General features: G+C 56.5%; 2 protein-coding genes across 9 annotated transcripts in view; one reads left to right on the top strand and one right to left on the bottom strand.

Moving 5' to 3' along the window:
• The window catches only part of BCL2L1 (BCL2 like 1), an 18,465-nt gene extending 10,726 nt beyond the window's left edge, over nt 1-7,739 (bottom strand). The window contains exons 1-4 of one of the 3 annotated variants that reach the window (XM_066978082.1): nt 7,554-7,739; nt 6,434-6,525; nt 6,003-6,087; nt 4,696-5,352 (exon numbers count right to left, since the gene is read on the bottom strand). In XM_066978082.1, the coding sequence (XP_066834183.1) occupies nt 4,696-5,250 (555 nt within the window). In that variant the 5' untranslated portion in view covers nt 5,251-5,352; nt 6,003-6,087; nt 6,434-6,525; nt 7,554-7,739. Of the gene's footprint in view, nt 1-4,695; nt 5,353-5,569; nt 5,704-6,002; nt 6,088-6,433; nt 6,526-6,646; nt 7,056-7,553 lie in introns of those variants that run through there. The other 2 variants (XM_066978081.1, XM_066978083.1) reach the window with 2 other exon arrangements.
• TPX2 (TPX2 microtubule nucleation factor) lies at nt 6,084-24,660 on the top strand. 6 transcript variants are annotated; one of them, XM_066978079.1, is made up of 19 exons: nt 8,850-8,949; nt 11,764-11,891; nt 13,563-13,715; nt 13,962-14,087; nt 14,272-14,392; nt 14,932-15,063; nt 15,581-15,631; nt 15,765-15,887; nt 16,319-16,452; nt 16,778-16,935; nt 17,365-17,536; nt 17,682-17,820; nt 18,288-18,504; nt 18,721-18,819; nt 19,525-19,701; nt 19,845-19,991; nt 20,265-20,376; nt 21,061-21,227; nt 21,628-24,660. In XM_066978079.1, exons 3-19 carry the CDS (start codon nt 13,613-13,615, stop codon nt 21,736-21,738), a joined length of 2,289 nt encoding a protein of 762 aa, XP_066834180.1. In that variant the 5' UTR covers nt 8,850-8,949; nt 11,764-11,891; nt 13,563-13,612; the 3' UTR covers nt 21,739-24,660. The 6 variants fall into 6 exon arrangements, with proteins under 6 accessions (XP_066834179.1, XP_066834178.1, XP_066834180.1 ...); XM_048050594.2 differs by having other exon boundaries at nt 21,040-21,227; XM_066978078.1 differs by lacking the exons at nt 8,850-8,949; nt 11,764-11,891 and adding an exon at nt 6,084-6,209 and having other exon boundaries at nt 21,040-21,227.

Below are 24,660 nucleotides of genomic sequence, written 5' to 3'. Positions count from 1 at the left end.
CCCCCTGCCCCTTCCAACCCCCACAGTTCTGTGATTCTGCGATTCCCTTCCCCGGCAGAAAGCGCCACCGGTGCCCTGGCTCCGCGCTCAGCCGGCCCGCTGCGCTCCCCCAGCCGAGACCCGTCCCTTCCCCTCCTCCCGGCTCCTCCTGGTTTGCAGCTGGTGGGATGAAGCGCTGCTGGGGACGCGCTCCTCGCGCTGGGGACCGCGCCGCCGGCCTCCAGCAGCTCGGTAAAAATCGAGGAGCGGAGGCCTTGAGGCATCGACCAGACGAACGCCGGGCGCCGGCTGCGCGCGTATCACCGCAGGCAGGAGCCGCGCGGCCTTTTCGCCCGGACACAGCAAGCCGCAGCTCCGCAGGGCCAGGAGCCCACTGCCGCTGCCCGGCGGGACACCACACGGCAGCCCAAACGGGACAGGGCCCCCGCAGCGCTCGGGGAAGGGACCCGGCTCCCTTCCGAAGGATGAGGACTGACGCCGCCCAGAGCGGCTGCGAAGGCCGAGCGGCGAGGACCAGAGCGTTAGGACTTCCACAGGTGTTTTTGAAGCACCGCAGCTCTTGGGGTTAAAGCGTCTCGGAGTGCTTCACGAGCCCCAGTTCCCACAGCCTCCCCTGGGAGGGGGAGGAAACGCCACCCCCCCGCTGCGCCGCAGCGCTCGGGGTCACGGCCAGCCCCGGAGCTCGGCGCTGCCTCCCGGCAGCTCTGATCGCAGACCCGAGGAGCGTGAGCAAACCCCGCCGGGCGCCCCCGGGGGGAGCGGGGGGGAAAACCAGCCCGGGCCCTGCAGAAGGAGAAGCGAAGCAAACGGGGCGAGAGGCAGGGCTCTGGGAAGGCGTCCTCCTTCCGAAGCCTCCGTGGCCTAGCGGCAGGAACGCGGCCGCGGCCGGGCAGGAAGCGGCCGTGGAAGTCATTCCAATGGCATTTCCTGGAGGGCTGCAGAAAAGCCTCCCGGTTCCCAGCCAGCTCGGGGAGCTGCCAGCGATCTGCAGGGACCTCCCGCAGCCGGTGGGGACGCCGGGGCGCACCGGGCTGCCCTCCCCCCCCGGGGACACGGGCAGAGCGCTTCGCCACCCCAAGGCGGGTGATGACAACGGGGGCACGGTCCCGGCAGCAAGGGGTCCGGACCGTAAAAATAACCACAGGACAAAGCAGAAAGCAAAGAGCATCTCCGGCTGCCTCCAGCCCCCTCCCGCAGCCAGTTTCGCCGTGCGCTGGCCGACGCAGGGCACCGACGGCTGGCCGAGAGCTCACGGGGGCGCAGCAGCGCCCGGACACCCCGAAAGCTGCGTGCGAACGCCCGGGCGGCGTCAGGGGAGCAGGGCCTTGGAGGCAGCCGTCACCCGGCGGTGGCCGCGTCCCCCAGGGAGCACGAGGCACAGCCGAGCCCCCGCCACGCGCGCTGTGCACGCCTCGTGCCAGGGCTCCTCGCCGCGCCTGCACGCAGCAGCACAATTCAAACTTACGGGCGCGCAGCCCGACGAGGACCTCGGGGCGGCCGGGCTCAGCAGAGCGAAGCGGCCGCAGGGCGAGGTGCGTGCCATTTACCTGGGCCAGCCGCGCAAGGCCAGAAAGCTCGCCGCGAGAGCTGGTGGCCGAAGTCTAGCTCTCAGCCTGAAACCATCGAGAGGGCTGGAGCGAGAGCCGAGGACAAAATCCCAGCTGCGTTCTGTCATATGACACAGGCTGAGTCATTTCCTACCATTCATGAAAAAAAAAAAATATTAAAAAGATAGAAAGGGGGGTTTGCTGCATTGACATCTTCGAAGGGTTTTCCCCAAACAGAACCGCAAGCTTCCGGCTCACCGCAGAGCAACGCGACACGTCCGCCCCGGCACGCGGGACCACCGGCAGCATGCGGCTCCCAGGGCCAGCCCTGGGGACGGTCCCTGCCCCTCGGCCAGCCCTGGGGACCCCCGCAGGGGTCTCCACGTTCTCCAGGGATCTCTACGTTCACAGACCCGCCCCAAGGCCCTGGAACACCGGCTTTTAGCCCCGCTCCGAGGGGAGACACGGCCTGGAAGGAAAGGCAGGAGCACACCCAGGGCTGTCACAGCCGGGCGAGGACTCCTGCCCAGCTCCCTTCCTCGAGCACACGATGCACGGGCAGCACACCTCCGCCTGCCACGCGCTCTGCCGTGCACCTTGGGTTTCCGCCTCCTGCGTTCCCTCTCCCCAGGGCTCTCCGCGCCCCGTGACGCCTCCGATTGCCGCTGGCCTTCCTGTTTGAAGTTTACAGCCCGGTGGGACTCGGTCCAGGTCAAAGTGTCTGCCTCCAGAGAGCGTCCTACTTGGTTTTGATAGCTCATGGGGCAGCAGCCCCCTTCAGCCCAGGGCTGATCACTAAACCCCCCTCAGGTTCCTCCACTGTTCGCTTTCTCGGCGGCAGACTGCAGAGAGAAGGGGAAACCAAGGCCGGGCCAGACGGCATGACAAGATGTACCCCCGGTAACACCGTGCAGTGAGTTTCCCCGTCCCTCCTCCCTCAAAAAAATGGTTTCTCCAGTTCCACCCTCCCCAAAGGCAAGCCTGCAGCCCCGGGGCCACGCTGCGCTCCGCTTTGCCCCGCCGGTGCAGGATGAAACCGAGCTTCCTCCGCGTGCCGGCGGAGCGACGCACCTGCGATGGAGCCGCGCTCCTTGCCCACCACAACAGCTCCCCAGGAGGCGCGGGGCGGCCGCGCTCCCAAACCCCGGCTTGTCCCCGCAGCTGCAGTCCCGCGAGAGCCAAGCAGAGCGTCCCCAGGACGCGCCGCCCCCCGCGCTTGGAGCCCCCACCGAGAGGAGCACGGCCGAATGCAGCAGCCGGGCTGCCAGAAAGCAGCAGCAGGTTGGGGGCGTGGGGATTGCAGCGGGCTGGCGGATCCAATCCCCCCCTGCCGCGGCACCCGGCTCCACTTCGGCCACGGCACAGCCCGGGCGGCGAAGCCAGGACCCCGCCGAAGGCCGGGAGCGGGGCGCTGCTCCCCCCGGGGAGGGAAGCGCAGCTCCCGGAGATCTTCAAAGCCCGAGCAGGCGGGCGGGTCGGCGGGGGAGCAGCGCTGACCCTCCCGCAATCTGCTGAGCAAATGTTTGCTACAAACAATGAATTTAGAGGCAGACGCGCGCGCACGCACAAAAAAATGCGGAGTCTCGACTGCGATAGCTGGTTGGGGGTGGGGAAGGGAGGGAGGAGGTATTGCGTTCCCCGCAGGCAGGGACCAGTGATTTTCCACCAGTGATTTAATCTAAATCCCCCCTCGAGAGTTCATTTACAAAAAATCAGGTTGCGTTATCGCCTAGGTCTCCAGGATACAACCCGACCCGTCACTAACAGCAACAGCCACCCTCGCTTGGAAACCTCGATTTGATCGCTCAATTCCAAGACTAATCTGGGGCTTTAAAAGCCAAAGCCGGAGGGAGGGGGGGGGGAAGGAACTGGGCAGCGTTTGGCTGGGGTGGGGGGGGGTTATCTGGTTATCTGCGCGACGACGGAGCGCTAATGGGCCAGATCCAGCGGCCGGCAGGTCCCAGGTTAGGAATCGAAACCTCCGAGGCTGCCTGCGCAGCCCCACCCAGGCAGTGCCCCAGGCCGGCCACATTCCAGGAATTCCTGAGCCCTGGGTGCTCCCGCTCCGCCCTGGGTGCTCCCGGGGGGTCCGGCACAGGGAGCTGGGGAGCCCCGAGGGGCTCCTGGGGTTCCCCAATGCCAAAGGGGTGCTCCAGGGCTCCTGCCCCCTCCTCGCAGCGCAGCGCTGGGCTGCAGGGATGAACGGGGCTGAAAGGCCCCAGCACCCAGCACTCAGGGGGGGGGCTCCCCGCCGACCCCCCACCGCTCAGATGCTAACTGTGAGCTCTCCGCAGCGGGCACCAGCAAAGGTTGCCCCCGCCGGGAATCCCTGAGATGCAGAAGTGGAAGCAGAGAGACAACTCCCAACACCCGTGGGTCCTAAACCTCCCGCTGGCAGCCCCGCGCGCAGCCAGAGCGGGCGTCTCAGGAGTGCTTCCTGGGGAAGCGCCCGTTCACCCGAACGCCTCCCCACCGAAAGCGCTGCGGGGGCAGCCGGGAGCATCGCCCCGAGCCCGGCGAGGATGCGGCAGCTCCCGGGCACGGAGCCGTGCCTCGCACCCCACCGGCTCGGGGGGAGCTGCCCCGGCGCCGCCCCCGTGGACCTGCCGGGGGATTCGCCTCACCGCGACCGCAGCGGAGGAGGAGGAGGAGGAACGTCCCGTCTCTAGAAGGGAGAAGTGGCTGTTAGCCCAGCAGGCCGCAAGGCCAGCCCGGAGCAGCAGCTCGGGGAGGAGGAGGAGGAGGAGGAGGAGGAAGCGCCGCTCCCCGCTGCTAAATGACACGAGGAACGTGCCCGAGAGCAAGGGCTGCCGCTCAGAGAACGAGCTTGGGTGACACGACGTTTCCGAAGGCTCTCGGAAAATGGGTCTCTTACGTAACAGGCAGGGAGAAGGAGGGGGGGAAAAAAGGGTGAGGAAGGACGGATCCGAGCACAAACTCTTTGTTTCATCGCGGCGGGCTCACGCTCTCGTGGCAGAGCGCTAAGGACACAGAGGGAGAGGCCGCGCACCCATTTCCCACCCTGCGAGGCCTCGGGCAGGCGCTAACACAACCACCGCAGGGAGCTTGGTTCGACCAGCGCCGCCCGGCCTCGAGCTAGGGGGCCGCAGGGAGCCAACCCCCCCGCCCCGCGGAGAGCAGCTCTTACCCATCCGCCGTTCTCCTGGATCCAGGGGTCTAGATGGTCGGTCAAGTACGTGGTCATCCACGCCACGATGCGCCCCACCAGTACCCGCATCTCCTTGTCGACGCTCTCCACGCACAGCGCCCCTCCGAAGGAGAAGAAAGCCACGACGCGCCCCCAGTTCACTCCGTCGCGGAAGAGTTCGTTCACCACCTGCTCGAAGCTCTGGTACGCCGTGCCGGGGGTGATGTGGAGCTGGGAGGTGAGGTCGCTGAAGGCCCGGCGGTACCGCAGCTCGAACTCGTCCCCGGCTTCTCGCAGTGCCTGCCTCACGGCGGCCGACCGAACGATTTCGTGGACCTCCAGGCTGCTCCGGTGCACGGCGGCGCCGTTCACTACCTGGCTGGCGGGCGGGTGCCAGGACGGGCTCCCGTTGAGCACCCCGTCCGTGTCGGCCTCCGCCGCGAAGTCAGTCCTGTTCTCATCCTCCTCCTCCTCCAGCTGGCTCCAGCTGTAGCCCTTCTGCGACAGCTTGTAGGAAACAAAGTCAATCACCAGGTCCCGGTTGCTGCCGGACATTTTCACACCTGGGCCGCCCTCAGTGAGTCCATGGTCCGGAGCACAAGCGGATCAGCCCCCTCGGCAGCTCCTGCCTCCTTCAGGGCGGCGAAAGCACCCGACCTTTGCACGGACAGACGCCGGGGGAAGGAGGCACGGAAACGGTTAACGCTGCAGCCCCCCCCCCCCCCCCCCCATCAGCGGCTTATTATCGCCGCTCAGCCCCCCGCCCAGCCCCAAAGCCGCCCCGATCCCACCGCGGCACCCCCCCCCCTCCCCTCCCCTCCCCGGGGGGCCCCCCTCCCCCGGCCCCGCTCCCCGCAGCCCCGGGGGCTCTCACCGGCTGCGGGCGGCCGCGGCTGTGCGGGAGCTGCGGGCGGCCCCGGCCCCGCTCCGCCAGTCCCGGAGCGCCGCGGAGGCGGAGGCAGCGCCGCCCCCCGGCCCCGCCCGTTAAAGGGCCCGGCTCTCCCCCCCCCCCCCCCGGGATTGCCCAACGGGCCCGGCGGAAGCCGCCCAACGGCTGCAGCGGCTCGAGCAGGGCACGGGGCAGCCCCCCCGTCCCCGTCCCCCTGCCAGGCCCCAAAAGGGCAGCGTCCCTCTGCCCCCGCAAAGGGAAGGGGCAGGGGGAAAGGGGTCAAAGCGTCCCCTACAAGCCGCAGGGAAGGAGCAGGGGAAGCCTCCCGGGGAGCTGCGGCTGCAGGGGGCCCAGGAAGGCAGGGGGTGCCGGGCCAGGGCCACGCTGCGGGGCTCTCAGCGCAGCCTCAGATGCCTACCTAGTGGCGAGGCAGGAACAGAAACAACCCCCGGAAAGGTCTTTTAAATGCTTCCTGCTACTACGCGCAGACGAAACCGCCGCTGCTGTGGGAATAAGATTTGTAACGTTATTTAAGTTGCCAGAGGTCTCCACGGTCGCGTTTCGAACGTTGTGCTGCTTCTGCAAAGGCCCCAGCCAGCCCTCCCGCTGCCCACGCAGGCACCAGGTATTTCAGCCACCGACAGGACCCACACGTGCCCCAGCACCCTGTGTTCCGGGCATTTTTCTGCGCTCGTTTTTACCAGCAGTCAGCTCCCCCCAGCTCCACTCCCCCCGCACGGAGGCGGAAGGGGGCTGCTCCCCCCCCCCCCAGCCTCCCCTCTCGCAGGGATCCCACCCGCGGGCAGGACGCGGGCTGCAGGGAGAGCGCGGCGGTGCTGCGATACTCACCCCCAGAGGAGAGCTGCGGAGAGGAAAAAAAAAAAAAAGAGAAAAAAAGCTCAGGGCTGGCAAATCTCAGCTCGCCTCGGCTCCGGGACCAGCTGCGTTCGAGAGAGTTTGGGTTAGAGCAGCGTGACGCTGCCGGGAGTCGCCTCCCGGCCCTCCCACGGCGCTCCCACCCCACCCTCGCCCTTCTCCCAGCCCCTGCCCGTGGCCGCCCACCCTGCTCGGGGCTTCCAGGCGGCTCCGTGCCCGCTGCGGTGCCCCCCGAGCTCCGCCAAGTCCCGTCAGCCTTCCCCGGGGCCCGGCTTCACGGCGGATCCCCGTGCCGGGACTCGGTTTGCGTCTCCGAGGACGGCTACGACGAGACGCAGGGGGGGCTACAGAGGAGCCGGGAGCTGCTCCTCTGCCGGCAGCGGCGCCGTGCTCAGCGCCCGGTGGGTTGTGCACCGGGCGAACGGCGTCTGCGTGCGGCCTGGGGCCTTGCTGCCCAAACCGGGGCCGTGACTCAGCGCCGGGCAGGGCTCGGCCGCGGGTAACGCCCGGTGCGTGGGGCCCGGAGCGTCACCGGGCGGCTCGGCCCCGGTGCCAGCTGAAAACCGGACACAGCCGGGCTCCGGCCCCGGGGCTCCGGGATTCACCGGGACGAACGAGCCCGGGGTCACCGGGGCCCTGGGGGGGGGGAGGGCCAAGCACCGGGGGCAGCAACACCGGGGGGTGAACGGAGGGCCCGGGGCGAGCCTTGGGGGACACGGCGGGGCTGGGCCCGGCCTCGGGAGCGGCTCCGGTGGGCACCGGGCCAGTAACGAGGCGGTGGCACGGGCCCGGGGGGGTGGCGATGGGGACCCCCCGCGGGGCCCGGGATTACAATGAGGGGCCCGGGGCTGGGCCTAGCCCGGCCCGGCCCTCTCCGTGCCCCCGCCCCCCCCCCCCGCCATCCCCCCGGTCCCGGGGCGGGGCGGCGAGCACGGGGCCCCCGCACGAGGCCGGCCACTAGTCCCGCCCCCCTGCCCACCCCCCCGCAGCCAATCACCCGCCAGGATCGCCCCGCGTGGGCGTGGCCAGCGCCCGGCCGCTCCCATTGGCCGAGCCGCTTGTCGCTCACGGCCCGCCCCGCTCCGCCCCTCACCTCAGCGCCCGCCGGAGGCTCCGGGCCGGTAGCGCCCCCCCCTCCCCCCCCCAGCCCCGCGGGTCGGCCGGCCGGCAGCGACGCGGGGAGCCGCCGGGAGCCCCGCCGGGCCTCGGCCCGCTCAACAGAGCCCGGCCCCGCTCCGCATCACCGCCCAGCGGCCGCCGCGCTCCGGGGGGGTGCGACGGGGCGGGAGGGGGCGGGCAGGGGCGGTGCGCATGCGCGCAGCGGCGGCGTGAGGCCCGGTGCGGAGCAGCGCGCATGCGTCGAGGGGAGGGGGCGGGAGGGGCGGGGCGGGCGCGGCGCTGCGCAGGCGCGGCGGGGCCGGGGGAGGGTGGGGCGGGAGCGCCCCCTGGTGGCAGCAGCGCCGCGGTGCCGGTGTACCGGGGTCCAGCCCCGGCCCGCCCCGCAGCGCCTCTCCCGTGCCCCCCCCGAGCAGCCGTTCGGGCCCTAAACGTAGCCCGAGGTGGCCCCCGTGCCCCTGCCCAGCTGAGGGCCGTGTGGGCCGAGGCAGCGGGAGGAGGCGGCGTGGCCCTGCGGGTCCTCGACGCCCCGCTGCCTGCTGCGTGGCCTCTGTAGGGCTGCAGCCACGGGTGGGCCCGTGGCTCTAAAGTGCGTGAGGGAGCCGAAGGGGCTCTCCCCGGGGGGCCGGAGGCCCGGCTCGGTTCCTCACAGGCGGGAGGCCTGCCTGCCTCGGCTCGGGGGGCAGCGGGCTGGGTGACAGCAGCTTTCTGCCTCGCTCAGGCGCTCCAACGAGCCGATCGCCTCATCAAGGATGAGTGGCCGTGGGCAGAGCAGGAGGAAGCGCCGCCAGGCTCCGTAGCGGGAGGCAGGCGGGTGCCTGAGCCGAGCGTTGGGAGATGGCGGCTGTGCAGCCCCGGTACCGGCAGCTGGGGCACTCGGGGCAAGGAGCTGTCTCTGTCCCGGCAGCTCTGCGGGCAGAGCTGGGCTCACAACGGACCACCCTCGGTCCTCGGTGCCGCCGGGCGGGCGTCCCGGGCCCTGCCGAGCCCGCAGGGGGCGGCCGCGGGCCCCGAGCGGGGCCTGGCGGGGAGACCCGCCCCCAGGCAGCTGATAGGCTGCCTCGGGACATCACTCAAAGCGCCGCCCCTTCGGACTGGTTAAACTCCTCTCTCCCTGTGCATTACGGGAGTTGTAGTTTGCTTCACGCCTCCTGCCTGCTGCGCTGTGCGCTTGGGCCCTACGTTTCCCGTCACCCTCCGCGCGGCGGGCCGGCACATCCGGGTTCCCCGAGGCCTGGCGGCGGATTGCCCAATCGGCGCGCGGCGAGGGCGTGCGGCGGGCGCTGATTGGCTGGTTCGGACGGCCGAGCCCCGTTTGAAATCCGTTAACGGCGGCGGGTGGGGGCGCCGCGCAGGGCGGCCGCGGCGCTGAGGTGAGTGGCGGCCGCGGGGCTCGGCGGGGCAGGGGCGGCCGCGGCACCTCGGACCGAGGCTCTCCCAGCCTTCCCTTGTCTCTCCCCGCTTCCCGGTGCTGTCCCGGTACCGTCTCCGGTACCCGTTCCCAGGTCGCTGCCCCCTTCTGGCCCCGGGCCCTGGGCCCTGTTCCGAGCTTGGGCCTCGGTAACGCGGCCCCGGCCCCAGTTTCTTCCCCCCCGCCGGTTGTGGCGGGACCGGGAGCGTCCCGGTAGTGCGGGAGGAACGGGGCGCCGTTCTGGCCGCGGTCCGGCCCGGTGGTTGCCCGTGGGGTCCTGGAGCTGGGTCTGTGGAGCCGAGGCCGGGACCGGGGACGGAGGCCTCGGGCGAGCGCATGAGCGGGGCCCCGGGGCTGCGGGCGGCTCCCGGCGGGCCGGGCTGCGGGGAGCGGCCCCGCGCTCCCACCGAGCGCCCCGAGGACGGAAGGGACGGGGGAATGTAACCGGGGGGAACGGCAAGGCCGCCGGGCTCACCGGTGCTACGCGGCGCTTGGCTGAACGAGAGGAGCGCTAATTTCGGCGATAATTAGCCGTGCCAGCTGTAATTTGGCTGCAGCAGCTCCGAGCAGCCCGCGGTGCCCTCCGCGGCCGTTCTTGGTGCCTGCCGTCCCCGCGCCTGTCGGGGCTCGGCGAGGTGTCGGGGCTGTTTGTCCCGGGCTGGCAGCTCTGGGGGCCGCTCGGCGGGACGAAGGCTGCTCGTGGGGGGCTGCGGCACGGGCACCTCGCTCCTCGTCCGGCGTAGGAAAACGGTGGGGAGGGTCGGGGCGGTCTGGGGAGCTCCGCGTGCTCCTCTCTTGCCTGGCTGTAGGCACTCCGACAGCCTGAATTCGGGCATTGCACGGCGGGGTGGGAGCTTCGCTGCGTCTCAGGGGATGAATTAGCATCGGTTCTGGGCTGCGGAAATTGTGTTTGAGCACCGGGAGAGGAGAACCAGAGAAGAAAGAGGAGCTGCAGACCCAGAACGGTTACAGGCGTTTGCTTAACCCCACCGGGGGGAAAAGCGAGGATGCCGCTGGCGTCGTGCAGGAGAAGCTCACGTGGCGGCTTCGGGGTGGGAGAGCTTCCTGCAAGGCCTTGGCAGGGCCGTGTCTCTGGAGAGGCAGCCTGCAGCCCTTCATAGCAGTCCTCTTTATATGTTAGCCAGTGGAAAGCGTCTGGGAGCTTTGGATCATCTGCTCTGTAAGAGGGGAGGAAAGCCTTGTGCTGCAGGAGGATGAAGAAGCCGCTGGGCTGAACTAAACGAGCCGCCTTGTTGCTGCGGCGTTCTTTGCTCACACGGCAGCCAGCGCTGAGGGCAGCGGCAGGAGGCACTGGAATCGCTGCAGCAAGGTGCCGTGCGGCTCCCTCAGCCCTGGGGGGGTCTTCTCTTGCTCACTTCTGTTCATCCCTCGTGGGTCTTCCCAATGGGGGAATGATTCCCCTGGCTTCAGATCCATCTCCTGATGGAACGCGGGATGTCCTTTTTGTGCACCTGGTGCTATTCTTTTCCCCTTTCCAAACCCTGGTAGGGTCTTAAAGGAAGTAACATCCGTAGTTTATGGAGCTCCTGCAGAACATGGTGGTACGGTGGTTGGCCAGGGGCACGTCCGATTACATTGCAAGAAAGAACAGATCTTCCCTCAGTCCCTTGCTGTTCCCCCAACGCCAATCTCCTCGATGCACTCTCCTTCAGACATCAGTTTTCTTCCCCCGCAGCTCCGCTTCCTCTCTGCGACACGAGGGCTGGGAGGCTCCTTTGTCCCACGCAGCGGTGCTGTCACTGTTGCTCGATGACCGCTGGGCTGATGATCTAAAATAAGAGGCTCTTGTGATTAGATCACATTTATGCTGAAGCGTTCCCTCGCCACATGCTCGGTGCTGAGTTTCACGTGTTGCGGCTAGGCCAGGACTGTGCTAGGTCTTGTTGGAGTTATTCCTCTCGGGCCTCGTCCAGCCGAAACGTTTTTGGCAGGAAATTGGCTGCTACATCGAAACAAAGAGGCCGAGCAGATCTGGGTGGAATCACGTCAGTGTTTCAAAGCTCGTTTGGATTGGAGCGAGGTGCGAAGTTATTCCAAAACACCTCCTGCGCTTGCTGTTGGATCAGTCTTATTCTGGGATAGGAATGCTTGTTCCAGTTCAGCTCAATCCTTTCTCAAAGCCAACTGACCTAAACCAGGCCAAGGCACTCTTCTGGAACGTGCCGGTGGAGTTACTCAAAGGAAACTCGGTGTGCGGGGAGCCCTGGCCTGGGCGCTGCCGAAGGGGCCGTGCCCGCGGCCTGCATGGCTCGGTGAGGAGAGCTAAGGCGTTAGCCGTGCGGTTGCCTTCGTCACGTTAATTTGGGCCGCCCTTCATAGCGAGGGGACTTGGTGCTCCTTCCTCTGTGCTCCTCTTGAACCAGCTGCGACCCGGCTGGGAGCTGATCCCGCCGAGCCCACCGCAGGAGGGGGCCGTGGGCTCCCCGCTCTGCGAGCGCCGGTGTCACCGCGGGACGTGAGGGATGGGGGGAGCAGGGTTCCCTTCGTTACGGCATGGTTTAACGCAGGATTACAGCGTGCCTGCAGCCACCATCTGGTAACCGCGGTCTGTGCCTGCTAATGAGGCGAAATACCTATTAACGAGGAGAAATGTTTGCACCTCGCCTCCCGTGGAAGAGTGCCACAGGGGAGCGCAGAGTTTTGCCTCCTGTCTTCTCGGTCTCTGCTTTGATGACAGTGATTCCGCCATCAAATTGCGGTCGGGTGTTTTAGAATGTGTTAAGGGAGTGCGCAGCTGAGCCCGTTTTGATTTCAGGCTCCGCAGCAGTGAGCGTATCAGCAACAAATCGCTGGGCTCTCCCAACCCGTGGCAGCCCTGTCCTGACAGCTGAGCACTGAGCTGCCTCCCAGCCGCTCCCCTTCAGCGCAGGACCTGGGGGACAGGTAAGGAGTTGCAGAGGGGATGCCGTGAGTTCGTCTGGCTGCAACAGGCTCTGGGGTTCGTTTGGAATAACTTCCACCATCCTACAAGAAACGCGGTGTGTGGAAGCGTGGCCTCGATGCACTCCTGCTGTTCTCGTGGCCGCCTCCTCAGCTCAGTCCGAGGGGCTCAGCGACAGGCGTCCCACCTGGGCTGCCCACACCAGGGCAGGACAGGGACTTTACACGGTGACAAGTTGGAAGTGATTTGGCTGACGTGAAGCGTTCCAGCTCTGCAGCAGTCCGGCAGCGACGCGAGTCGCTGTGAAACACGATGCCCGGAGCCCCAGCTCAGTGGCCTGGACTGGGCAGGGCGAGGGCAGAATGCAGATGACGCATTTGATTTTTAAAAAAGTGGATAGTGTTGACAGAAACCTTATCTTGATTGAGGGCGGTAGGAAAGCGTTCGATTCCAGCCATGTCTTGAGCTCGGTTACAGTTGGTTTTGGCTCTGATTCTTCTGTTTGCCTTCTTTGGGTCTTACCCTGCCATCTTCAGCCGTGCGGGTGATGCTTCTGTGGTGGCGTTCTTCCCCCTACCAGCAGCGCTGCTGGGCTGGGGCTCTGGGGGCTTCTCTGTGCGGCCACCTTCAGGAGGTAGGGCTGACGGCCGCAACCAGCAGCGGTGCCTCCCAAACGCTGCTTGGATTTACTCCTAAACGTGTTCTTATTTACGGAGCGTGGTGTCCAAGTTGAGCTGTGCATGCTCTGCTAGCTCAATGGCAGAGGTCTAAGGCTTCGTGCATCACAAATGTGCTGCTTTACGATTGTTCAGACTCAAAAAAGCAGCGTTCGGGTGATCTCATTTAGGAGTGCTGTATAACGTCCTCCCGGGCTCTGCCTCACAGCTGTGTGAGGCATCATGGAAACACCTTTGCAGAAAGCTTTTGTTGCAGTTTGCAGATTTATAACGTAGCTGCTGGCTTTGTTCCTGTTCCCTCGTGTTTAATAACACCTGTTGACATCGGGATTCCTTCTGCTGTCAGTGCTCCACTAATTAACTGCAGGGACTGTTCTTGACACTCTCGTAGTACGCGGCTTGTTTATAGCCTGGCCAGCCTCTCGGGCAGTGCCCGGGGACTCGCCAAGCACCCCGTGCTGCTGCCTTCCTACTTCTTGCGGTAACAATGCTACGCAGAACTCTTCTGTTTTGGAAATCGATATTCTCTGCCGAAGAGCACGCTTGTGTTATTAGTTCTTGTTTGTAGCCCTTTGAGGGAGAGAGAGACGGAGCTGTGCAGTGCTCTGGAATCCACGTCATTGTCAGGCGCTTGCTCTATAAATCTGCACCCAGTAACAGTAAGAACTCCTCTTTGTTGCGTGCCCTCAGGGAGGGAAGGGCAAATCAGTCACTTGGAAAAGCTTTGTATTTTGCTTCCTGCTGAAAATATGCTTCTAGTACCTACAGGTACAAAGAAAACCTCCAGCATATGGCCTTCCTGAGGGCTTTGAACCTGCATTGCTCGTGAGCCCCTGTCCAAAGGCTGTGAATCTTGGTACAGGCGAATGTGCCAAAGGCTGTCTCAGTATCTGTCTCTAGAAACAATGAAGGGGGAAAGAGGTGGAGAATGGGGTGGGTAGGTGACACCTCTGCTGGGATTTGCTGTAGCAGCTCACCAATGCTTGTTCTCTGAAGGACTGTAGCGGCGCGAGTGGAGGATTCCCAGGGGCAGCGTGGAGGCGAAGATGTCTCACCCAGAATCTCGCTATTCCTTCGATGTCCCAAACCCTTGCCTCAACTTTGCAACTTTGAGCGATGACGACGTATACAATGCAGACTCCTGGTTTGGTAAGTTGTTTGCTGCTCCTTGATTTGACTGCTCTTTGGATGAGGGCTTGGCTTCTGTGCCAGTGGATTAGTCAAATTGTTGACTGCATCACTCATCATGCCTGGTTTTTTGTTTTGTTTCTGTATTTAAACTTTGATTGTGATCTGTAATTTGATGGATGACTTTGTTAACAATACCTCTGGATACCATTACGATGTTATAAACCCCTAATGCGGGCTGTACAGTGAAAGTCCCTTTCCTCGCAGACCAACAAGCAAATCTGGAGAATGTCCCTCCTGCAGAAAATCAGGCCAAGATCTTGCAGAAGAGCCCTGCTTTTTCGAAGCCTGATACTGTTTGTTCTTCTGCCACATCACAAGAAATAACAATGGGTAAGCTGGCATGGGATGGGTAGGAGGGGGTAAACTTTACTTGTTCTTCACTAGGGTAGTGAAAAGGCCTCAGTCTGGCTCTTTTGGGACCATTTTCTTATACCGCTGTCTAGCAAGGTCCCTTGCGGCTTCATGTTAGCACATGTCTTTGCGTATACATGAGCTGACCTTTGTCACTTTTCAGCTGAAAACTGTGGTGAAGAGGATGGTAAAGCAGAAAATGTGCAGTCCAACGTGGTTCCTCAGAATATTGTTGGGTCCCTGACAAGCTGGAGAGCTGCTGCTCCTGCAGAGGCATCTCAAAGGTGAAATACTTGTGTTTGCTTTGTGTGCGGGTTGGTGGTGTAACTAAGCAGGTCCTCGCTCTCAGTATTTGCAGTTCTAGCTGTTTTGGGGTCATCCTAAGGGACTGGAGCTCTCCAGCACAGATCATGTATTGGTATAGCTGAGCTGCTTGCTGATCACGAGGGGCAATCTCTAGGGGTGGGAATGTAATGCAGCGTCTCACATACTTGTCAAATGAGACTTGGTAGCACTGGGAGCTTCTGGAATGTGAGGACATCTGAAACTGAAGCGGCTTATAAAGTTTCTTTGTTTATATCTGAGCTGGGCAGAACTCATTCTTGATATGAATGCAAGGGGCTCTCTACGCTCATACACCAAAGAATATTAAGCTTGTGGATTGTAAAGCTGAAGTAATTCGTGCTGCATTTGGATCTTTAGGTTAAGCGCACAGCTCGCATAGAGCATGTTGGGGTTGGATAATGCTCTGACAGTGTTACACTGATTGTGTACTCTCAGACCCCGTGGGAAGGCTAAACCTCCATTTTCTGTTCCACTCTAGAGCGGGCAGAAGACCGGCTACGAAGCAGAGAAAAACACAACAGCGCAAACAGCCAGCACGAGTCAAAGCGGACAAAAACACTCCTGCGTTGGCTAACAAGGAGGAGGTTCCACCCCTGAAAAAAATGAGAATGTATGTCAGAGCCCTTCTGTTGGGGGCTGAGAAGGGGGATACAACCCTTTCTTTTGAAAGGATTTCCATTTTGCTGAAGGGTTCTCACAGAGAACAGTGCAGAAGGTTTAGAGGCAGGTGACCTCAACCTGATTCCAGATACTGGTTTCATAAACGAGAGAAAGTGGCTGTAAGATGTGAAGGCAGTGCTCTGTGTGGTAGTGTGAATGGAACAGGCTTGGGTTTCTGAAGCTTCTTATTACATACTGGGTGTCTGTCAGCTAGCTTAAATCAGGCTTAACTTGTCCATCAGGAGGTCATTAGGCAGGCATAAGCTATGAAGAAGTTGCAGCTAAAACATTTCTCAAATTAGCTTAACCACTAAGATACTGTACGGTGATAAGCTTAAGGTCAGGAATTTTATGAAAAAAGGCAATCTTTCAAATACTGTTGTACATGGATGACCTATAGTATTCCTACCCTCTCTGAGGAAAAAGCTGAAGTTCCCCAACTCAGTAATTAATCTTCCCTTCTACAGCCTTAGAGTACCAGGGAAAGCTAGACGATCCTTACCTGGGCCCTTGGTGAGGTAAGGCCAGTCTGGCATACCTTAGAACTCACCAGGTGTTGGGATGTTATGCATGGTGGTGAGAGTTGCAGGTGATTTTTCACTTAGAGCACAGCGGTTAATTGGAGTGGTTTGTTGTAATTTAATACCTTAGCTCTGGCAGCAAAGAGAAGCTGACAGAAGTATCTCCAAAGAAAGAGCCGTTGCATCATCCTGACCATTCCCCAGGAAGAGGGAAAAGCAAACTGACCATGCCCTCCACACCAACGATGTTGAAGTACGTACCTTTTTTGTGACTGAAGCTCGTCTTTGCTAATGATGGGTGCTTTAGCTGACAGCCCTGGCTAGAATGTTCTCAATGTCAATTTAGCATGTGATGGTATTGCATTTAGTAAGCACTAAATCAAGGCGGCAATATTAGGATGAAATGCACTTTGACTTTTCTTGTGCAAAGAAAAACTTTTCCTCTTGATTTGAGGAAAAAGTTCTCCTCTCTAATGACTAAGCATGCATACAACGATTGGATATGTAGGACGGCCATTACTGCCAGCTTCCCCGGGGAAACAAAATCCCAGCAGGTCTTTTCTGAAGAATATATTTTTATAAAGAGTGATGCTTCTGCAGTGAAGTCAGAAATAAGCATGTTCCTATATGCCAATAACCAGTGAAGCAGGAAGGCACATCTCAGTCTTCAATGTGCTTCTGCAGGAGGACTAATCTTGCTGGCAAGCTGAAGAGTACAGAGGAGCAGGAGTTGGAAAAGATGCAGCAGTTGCAGCGAGAGGTTATGGAGCTGCGGAAGAAGAACGAGGAGTCACTGAAAGCAGCTATTGCTGGAGCAGGTGAGCTCTAGCTGTACTGCAAGCTGAAGCTGTACTGGGCTCATGTACACAGGAACACAAAGAGTGCTGCATGGAGCTGTACAAGTACTTCTGAAAAGAAAACCTTCCAGGCTTTGTACTGCATATTAGGATTTAGGAAGCTTTTAATGTAGACCTGCCCCTAAACTGCCTGGAAGTAGTTTTATTTTGTCATGTCTTAAAATATAATAGATGAGTTCTCCAAAAACTGCTCAAGTTATTAGAAATAAATGCCTCTTTTCCGCAAAGTCCTCCCCTGATCCTACCCTAAAAGGCTTCCAGACCTTACATACTCTTCCTTCCTCAGGACAACCTGTGAAGAGAACTGTTGGTCAAGTAACAAAGCCAGTTGACTTTCACTTCTGCACGGATAGTAGAATTAAACAACATGGGGAAAGCCAGCCTGAGAATGAGTACAAGGAAGTGGATTTTGCAGCAGTACTGAGGAAGCATCCTCCTTCACCGGTAAGAATCCGTATTGCCAGCAGGCAGCTGACTGATTTCTCACACCACCACCTTTCTCCTTTAGCACATGCTGCTGGTAACCCTCTTAGCTGGTAGATACATAGGAGAGGCAAGTGTTGTGCATATGTAACTGTTAGTTTACTGCATGTCTGCACTGCCACAAGATACTAAAGGACACTTTTGGGGAAAAAACAGTCCCTTTAACGTCAGATCTACTAGTCACCACATATGCTTTGGTCTTCTACTTCATACAGTTTCTTGATATGACTAGTCACGTGCAAGTTCAGACAGTTGAGTCGTGTCTGTCTAATGTGAAGCATTGTCTTTTTTATGGTGAAGGGACGGATATTGTGTATCAGAGAGGTAAGGAAGTGTTATCGAAGTATCCTTCTGTTAAATGGCCATAATGACTGTTTTTTTTGTTTCCAGGTGCGACTGCCAAAGGGACCCACTATCCCCAAACCCTTCAATCTGTCCCAGGGAAACAAAAGAAAACTTGAAGAAACCACGTCAGAATATGTGTCCCTTGCTGAGCAGGTCGAAGCATTCCAGAAACGCACACCCTCTCGTTACCACTTGAGGAGCAGGAAATCTGATGAAGGTGAGCAGTCTCAGCTATGTCCAGCCAGGAAGCTGTCTGCAGAGGTGGTAGTAGAAAAAGATGCTTCAGTTACTATGCTGAGCAAATAATCTGTTTGTTGCAGGCCTTGCTATTAACTGCTCATCTTTGTACCTTGAATTTCTAGGCCCAGTCTCAGGAAAGCCTGTGAAGGCTCGGCTTACAAACCCTAAAACACCACTGCTTCAAACAAAGCATCGCTTCAGACCTGTCACCTGCAAGAGTGCAGTGGAGTTGGAAGCAGAGGAAATAGAGAAAATTCAGCAGTAAGTAAAGGTTGACTCTAGTCTTCTAAGAATTGTACTGCACTGTAAGTAACATCTGAAATGCCACTTCTCAGGAACACACTCTTTTTGTGCGTAAGCTTGTGGCAATGAATGTAGGGATGTAAAGGTAGCCAATTTTGCAGAAGGTAGTCTTCAAAATGAGAAGCTGATCATTGAGCTTAGCTTATGATTAGCAAAACAAACCCAGTATAGTAGTACAGGCTGTGTACAACTCAAAACTCTCCTGTAGCCAAAGTTTTGGATTTCTAAGAAAGCAACCTGTAAGGTGGTCCTTAAGTCTTGCTGTTTCAAAAGCAAAGGAGTTACTAACAAGAGCTGCACGCAGTGCAACACAACTGCTTCTGTACCTGACTACTGCTGTCCTGTACTGAGAAGCCAGTAGCTAGAAGCTGCATCTTGCCACGTAAAACGAAAACGCTTAGGTGACTCTTCTTATTCCTGCGTAGGTACAAATTCAAAGCACGAGAGCTTGATCACAAAATCTTAGAGGGTGGACCAGTCCTGCCCAAGAAACCCCCTGTGAAGGAACTCACACAGCCTGTTGGCTTTGATTTGGAAATAGAGAAAAGGATTCAGGAGCGTGAGAGTAAGAAGCAGCAGGAAGAAGAGCACTTCGAATTCCATTCCAGACCGTGTCCAACTAAAATCCTGGAGGATGTTGTGGTAAGAAGTTTAGTAATACCCTGGCCCGGGAATTCAGACTAAGGTGGCAGTTAGCTTCAAAATGTCCTTAGCTATGTTGCATTATGTATTTAACTTTCAGTAAATGTTGTCTGTCATCAGGTAAGAGCTGCAGTTTGTACCTAGTGCTGTATCAGATGGTTTCTCTGTTGCACTTCTTGTTGACTTGGGTGACCACTAACTGACTTCTCTGAACAGGGTGTTCCAGAGAAGAAGGTGCTTCCAGTTACAGTCCCCAAGTCTCCTGTCTTTGCCTTGAAAAGCAGAACCCGAACGTCTAGCAGAGATGAAGAGAAGGTAATTGTGAGTGTCCTGTAGTCAAGCCTTCCTCTCCCACCGTGGTGACTGCCTCAGCTGGTCCTGCATTTGCCAGTTGGGTGCGATGCTCTGGTTTGGCTAGCCCCTGCCCTCCTGTTGGGCAGATCCCCAGTGGTCACCTTTCTCCGTGCTGTTCCCTGCTAAAGACTTAGCCGCTGCTACTTGCTTTGCAAAAATGAATTCTCTTATAAAGTAACTTTTTTAAACATGAGGCCACTGACCAGGCTGAGGTGTTGCTGCTACAAATGAGGGAAGTAAACCCTGCTTAGGCTTCTAGATGATAAAAGGACATTGGCCCTCCGTTTGTTGCTGAGAAGGGCAGATATTGCACATGACCTTTCTTACCTCAGTCACTCCAGCACCCTAGAGGTAGGGTGCAGGATTCAGAATACTTCATGCTTTTCTTCCCTTCCCTCTTGTGAAGAGGAGGCTAAAAATTAGTCTTAATTTTGGTTGACTACTAGAAGTAGTAGCTCTTTAGAAAGAGAAAAATCTTGCCTCTGGTTCAGGATGCCTATAAATTATTGGTACTTGGTTGGATACTGCAAGAAGATAGTGTTTTATTGATGCTGTTGTGACTATTTTACAGGAATTCTAGCCTTTGTGGTAGGAATTGTAGTCTTTTTCTGCAAAAATACAAAGTCTAGTGCTGTGTGTCAGATCCTAACACTAATATCTGTTTAGGAAAAGGAAGTGGTGCCTGTGATCAAAGCTAACCCTATGCCACATTACGGAGTGCCCTTCAAACCTAAAATGCCAGAACAGAGGCATGTGGAAGTTTGCCCTTTCTCTTTTGATTCCCGTGACAGAGAGCGGCTAATACAAAAAGAGAAAAAAATAGAGGAATTGCAGAAAGAAGAGGTAAGAGCTAAAAATTACCTCGTATTCCACTCCTTAAGTGAAAAGAGTGTTGCAGGACTTGCCGTCTGCTGTTGGCTGTTAAACACCCAAAGCTTTGTGCCTTTGAGGAAATGGCAAGGAATTTTTCAAGCTCTCTATTTCAGGTGCCGAAGTTCAAGGCGCTACCTCTGCCTTATTTTGACCGTGTTAAGCTGCCAGAAAAGAAGGTCAAAACCCCAACTCAGCCTGAACCATTCCATCTACAGATTGATGAAAGGGGAGCTGCTAAGCTACAGAGCTGGAAACAGCAGGTAGGAGAGCAAAGATAACAGGCATGAACAGACTTAACATAGCTAGTTGAGCTCAACTGCAGCAAGTGTCCTGCTTGAGTTTAATTAGGATCTGGAAGGCAAGAATTAATGCATTGTTTTGTCTTTAATATTTTTCATGGTAATATTTTCTATGCAAGTGACTTGATCAGAAGTCAAACTGGCTTTTCCAGTGTCAGGAGAGCTGAATTCTGGGTGGGGGAAGATGGTGTTTTTTGTCATGCCTGGCACTTGATGGCTTTTCTTCTCATGCAGCTTAAAGAAGACTTGAAAAGGCAGAAAGAGGCAGCATGTTTTAAAGCTCGTCCCAACGTAGTGGTGCACCAGGAGCCTTTTGTGCCTAAAAAGGAAAATAAGCCAGTATCAGGTAGAGTTAAAGTGCTGGGTTGCTAACTCGGAACTGATGTCTTTAAATGATGCTTAGAGTTGCTGATGCCGTTCTTTATCAGCACAGCCAATATTGCTGTGCACTTAATCAACTAATTCCCTAACAGCTTGTATCCCCAGGGAGTGGAAGAGTTTTCTCTCCACTGCCCCACTGTCCTGCACTAACACAGCAGCTGTATTTAACAGCTATGCTACAATTGGCAAATGATTGATGTGCACTAGCTTGGGATAAGGGTATATAATATGCAAGGAGCTCCCTGTAGAGACAGATGGTATTTCTGCAGCAGCTGTCAGTCTTTTCCTCCCATTTGTAATAAGATGAAGGCGTCTCCAGCTTAGTTTGTGTGGAGCTAGAAACTTCATAGGGTATGGAACTAGCTAAAAACTTGTTTGTACTAACAATTGTGTGCTTACTCCCTCCTATGAGGACACCTGTGGCAGGGGTAACATCTGCATTAACAGTGCTCGCATTTGGCCGTAAGCTTTTCTTTTCCCCAGAACCCCAAATGAATCCCAAATGTGTCTACTAACCACCCTTGCGAGGTGAAGCGCTCCAGAGTGAGGCTTCCATTTGATATTAGTAGTGCTCTGCTTTACCTGACTGCCTTTGCACCAATGTTATCCCCTCTATTTCTAAACTTAGAGAGCCTTTCTGGTTCTGTAGTTCCTGAAAGTTTTGAGCTGGCAACAGAAAAAAGAGCTAAGGAGCGACAGGAATTTGAAAAACGATTGGCAAACATAGAAGCCAGAAGGGAGAGACTTCAAGAAGAGGCCAGACAGCGAGAAGAAGAGCGTGAAAAGGAAGAAGTTGCTAAGCTAAGACAAGAACTGGTAAGTGAGCTATTTCTAAACAGGGACCCAAAGGGATGTGTGAATTTACTAAGTGAGCCAATGTCAATGTTGAGCTGCTTTTAAGACGGTATTCTCAAGTTTCCCTGTCACAGACTGACTCCTCACTAATGTCATAGCAGTTCTTTTTTTAAAAAAAAAAAGCTCTGAAAATTATCAGCTGCCTCAGCTGTAAACACCTAGTTGTTGGAGCAGAATAATCCTAGTAAAACCCACAACCCCAAAGTGTCTTGTGAGCTCCTTGTGGCTGACTCCAGTGCCTGGGGCAGAGTGGTGGTCTTGCAGATGGATGTCTGCCTGCATCCCACCGATGGCTGGCCTGCATGTTTCAGCTTCATCTCAACTGCAACCATTTGTTTCATTTTGTCCTTGGTTTTCACAGGTCCACAAGGCAAACCCCATACGCAGATACCGCAACGTAGAAGTGAAGGCCAGTGACCAGCCGCTAACTATGCCGAAGTCTCCAAACTTTTCAGATAGGTTCCGGTGCTGATGTGCATCCCTGTGATAGTAGGAGGGAGAGCACATCCTGCTCCACACTCTTGACAGGCAGAGAGGGAACAGTTGTTTTTAGTGACTTCTCAGTCTCAACTCTCACACTTGGCTCCATTATTGTTATATTGAGTGGTTTAACTCCATCTGAGACAGGTGGCTGAGGCACAGCATACAGAGAGTGCCATACAGTCTCCGTGGCCTCATTTCACATCCAGACACCTTGGTCTCTAAAGACTAAACTAGGTAAGCTAGGTTTTGATATTGTATACAAACATTGTGTACTTGAACTAAATAAAAATTCATAATCTGATTGCTGTCTATTGATAGCAGGTCGAATCCCTTTCCTGCAAAAGAGTTTTTGGTAAAAGGCACTCTGAAGCTACAAGGATGTGCACATCTGGAAGAGCTGCCTTGTCTCTGTACATTGAAGTACTGACTTCAAGTTGGTCCCTTAGGCATTTAGCGTATATATCAATTTTGAGTTGTGTTGAGTAACTTGAGGCTTCCACAAGCCAGCATATTGCAGGTCTGTCTTGCTGGTGTTCAGATGAATGCTAATATTAATCTTGCCCACACTTTAAAGTAGTTCTCTGTGTATATTAGAGTGTTAAACCTTCAGCTGTTTTACAGCTGAAGTCATTCTATTTGGGGAATCAGTTAACTGGCAAATGACTCTGTTCACTGCTTCCCTGGCTCCTGCTAGCACCATTATCCTGGCTAAAGATGCATTGTCTCCCAGCCAGTCTAGTGTGGCTAGTAGAGCTAAATATAGGTCAAATGCTCTAATGTGCTAGAGGGCAAAACTTCCAATATTGTTAAAGAGGTGATCAAATCTAGATTAAACTTCACTAAGAATGATTTCTTCCCTTAGCATCGTAATAGGCTTTCAAGACTTGTAAGACTGTGTAGGCTTTTACCTCATCTTGAGAGATGATAAAGGTAGAACGCCCTTTGCGAGCTAAATTGAAAGATGAACATTTACTGTACCTGAAGATTTTTTTTGGCAGGATTTCCCCTGAAAAGTGAAATGCTGGGGGGGTACAGCAGTCTACTGCAATCTACTGCCAGCAGTGAGAAAGTGTTTTGTAGGAGTATATTAAACTCCAGCTCTTCTAATGGAAGGTTTCCCTGCCCATGGCAGGGGGATTGGAGCTAGATCTATAAGGTCCCTTCCAACTCAAACCATTCTATGATATTGTATGAAAGAACACCAGCCTCAAAAAGGAGGAAAAGAAAATTTAAAGTGTAAGAACATGAGGATTCTTGTTTGGTTGTGAAGCTTTAAGTATTGTGCAGTTAGGGAGTGAGTGACTAAGGAACTCAGGAACAAGGGATTTTGTATAAGCATGTTAGTACTAAAAAGTGAGTGGTGGTGGAGCAGCAGAGCTGCTTTAAAGTGGTGAGCTAAAAGGCAAAGCTTCTTCTAGCCTAAGCTTTAGCTTTTCCTTCTCTCCAGAGGACCTTCTTATGTATGTGACAGAACTGAGCCTGAAAGATCAACTTAGTTGTACAGGATGGCTTAAGTCATTTTTTTAACTGACTTTGCCAATAGCCCCATGTTGCTGAACTGAGGGTAGCTTTGTTGGAGTGATGCTGTCAACAGCCTGGCCAAAGAGGCCATTACAAGTAGCTACTGCCAGCCCTGCTGGCATACAGCTTACAAGAATGACAGGAGCAAGAAGAACTTGTAAGTATCCTCTTCCTGATGGAAACTGCTCAGATTTGCATGGATCTGACCAAAGGTGTGTGGATTTTTTCTCAGTCTGCCTTAAACTTGTTGCTGTCTCAGTGGAGCTATTCCATCTGATCTGCTAGACAGAGAAATCGGGACCCTGAATGTGCAGTCAAGGAAACTTCTGCAGCCTTAAATGCCAGTTCCTGTGAAGCAGGCAGCGTGTGGGCAGCAGGAGCTGTAAATATTCATGGCAAGGCAGAGGAAAGCCTGAACGCTGCTGAGCAGTGGAAGAATGTACAGGCAAGCAAGATAACAAGGCTGCTGAGCTGGAGCAGATATCGATCCGTGAATCATGGAGCAACTGGATTTCCGTGATGGCCTTACATGGCTCCTGCTTCAGCCTTGAGGAAGGGTTCATATGCCTGACAGCTTGTCAGTTTTTTTCCAGCTATATCATTGGGTCTAATAAAAGATATTACCCCTTCCTGCAGCCAGGGCCTCTTATATTCCCCATACACTGCAAACTTGGTGAAAGGTGGCCGCAAGCGGCCATGCTGTGCGTGGTATGGGGCTTCTGGCAAGGCTGGTGGCAGCCACCCTGCAGCTTCTCACAAGCTGGGTGGTGTGTGCCTAGTGTAAGCTACCCTCTTAACTAGGAGGGAAGCATTGTCATGCTTGTAAAAACTGCTTTAGTGTAGGAAATGTGTAAATAAGGGGTGTCTTGGAGCTGACTGTCAGTCACAAAGGGGTTTGGTTAAGGCTTCAGGAATGAAATGGGCAGATGACAGCTTGTCCTACTAAAGTGGAAGTGGGAGAATCAAGTTACAGGAATGGAGCAGTAGATCAGGATTTAACCAAGTTTTAGCACGTGCCTTTAGACTTGGGGTAGGTTGACAAAGTGATGTAAAATCTGTGTACTTTCTGTGTGTATTTTGTGATTTTTGTTTTTTTAAATATCTTTGTTTTTTAAATATATTCAAAACTTGTCACCAAGGCATGCTCATAAAGCTGATGAATGGGATCAGGTATAGTCAAGTAGAACTTTACCCAGCCCAGCTTCACGTCTAATATAAACTCTCTGCTGTTCTTCTAAGTTCTGTTTCTGTGAAGTAATTTGCTGAACTCAGACTAGAACAGGAATTAAGCCGCAGTATTTCCTGGACTTCATCTTGAAGGGTAGCTGAGAACTGGAAGCTGTTAGCTGGTGAAGGAGATTGTTATTAAAAGGCTTGATTACACTCTCAA

This window comes from Anser cygnoides, chromosome 16 (assembly GCF_040182565.1).
Source record: "Anser cygnoides isolate HZ-2024a breed goose chromosome 16, Taihu_goose_T2T_genome, whole genome shotgun sequence".
Lineage (NCBI taxonomy): Eukaryota > Metazoa > Chordata > Aves > Anseriformes > Anatidae > Anser > Anser cygnoides.
The sequence above is the reverse complement of the archived record's forward strand: the minus strand, read 5'-3'. Positions and strand labels throughout refer to the sequence as shown.

What these genes read in the sequence shown, in the direction of transcription:
- TPX2 (XM_066978078.1), top strand. Translation starts at nt 13,613, where the DNA reads ATGTCTCACCCAGAATCTCGCTATTCCTTCGATGTCCCAAACCCTTGC. An exon ending in CCCCTGAAAAAAATGAGAAT is followed by an intron (nt 15,064 to 15,580) that starts GTATGTCAGAGC and finishes TCCCTTCTACAG; the next exon opens with CCTTAGAGTACCAGGGAAAG. An exon ending in TTACCTGGGCCCTTGGTGAG is followed by an intron (nt 15,632 to 15,764) that starts GTAAGGCCAGTC and finishes TTAATACCTTAG; the next exon opens with CTCTGGCAGCAAAGAGAAGC.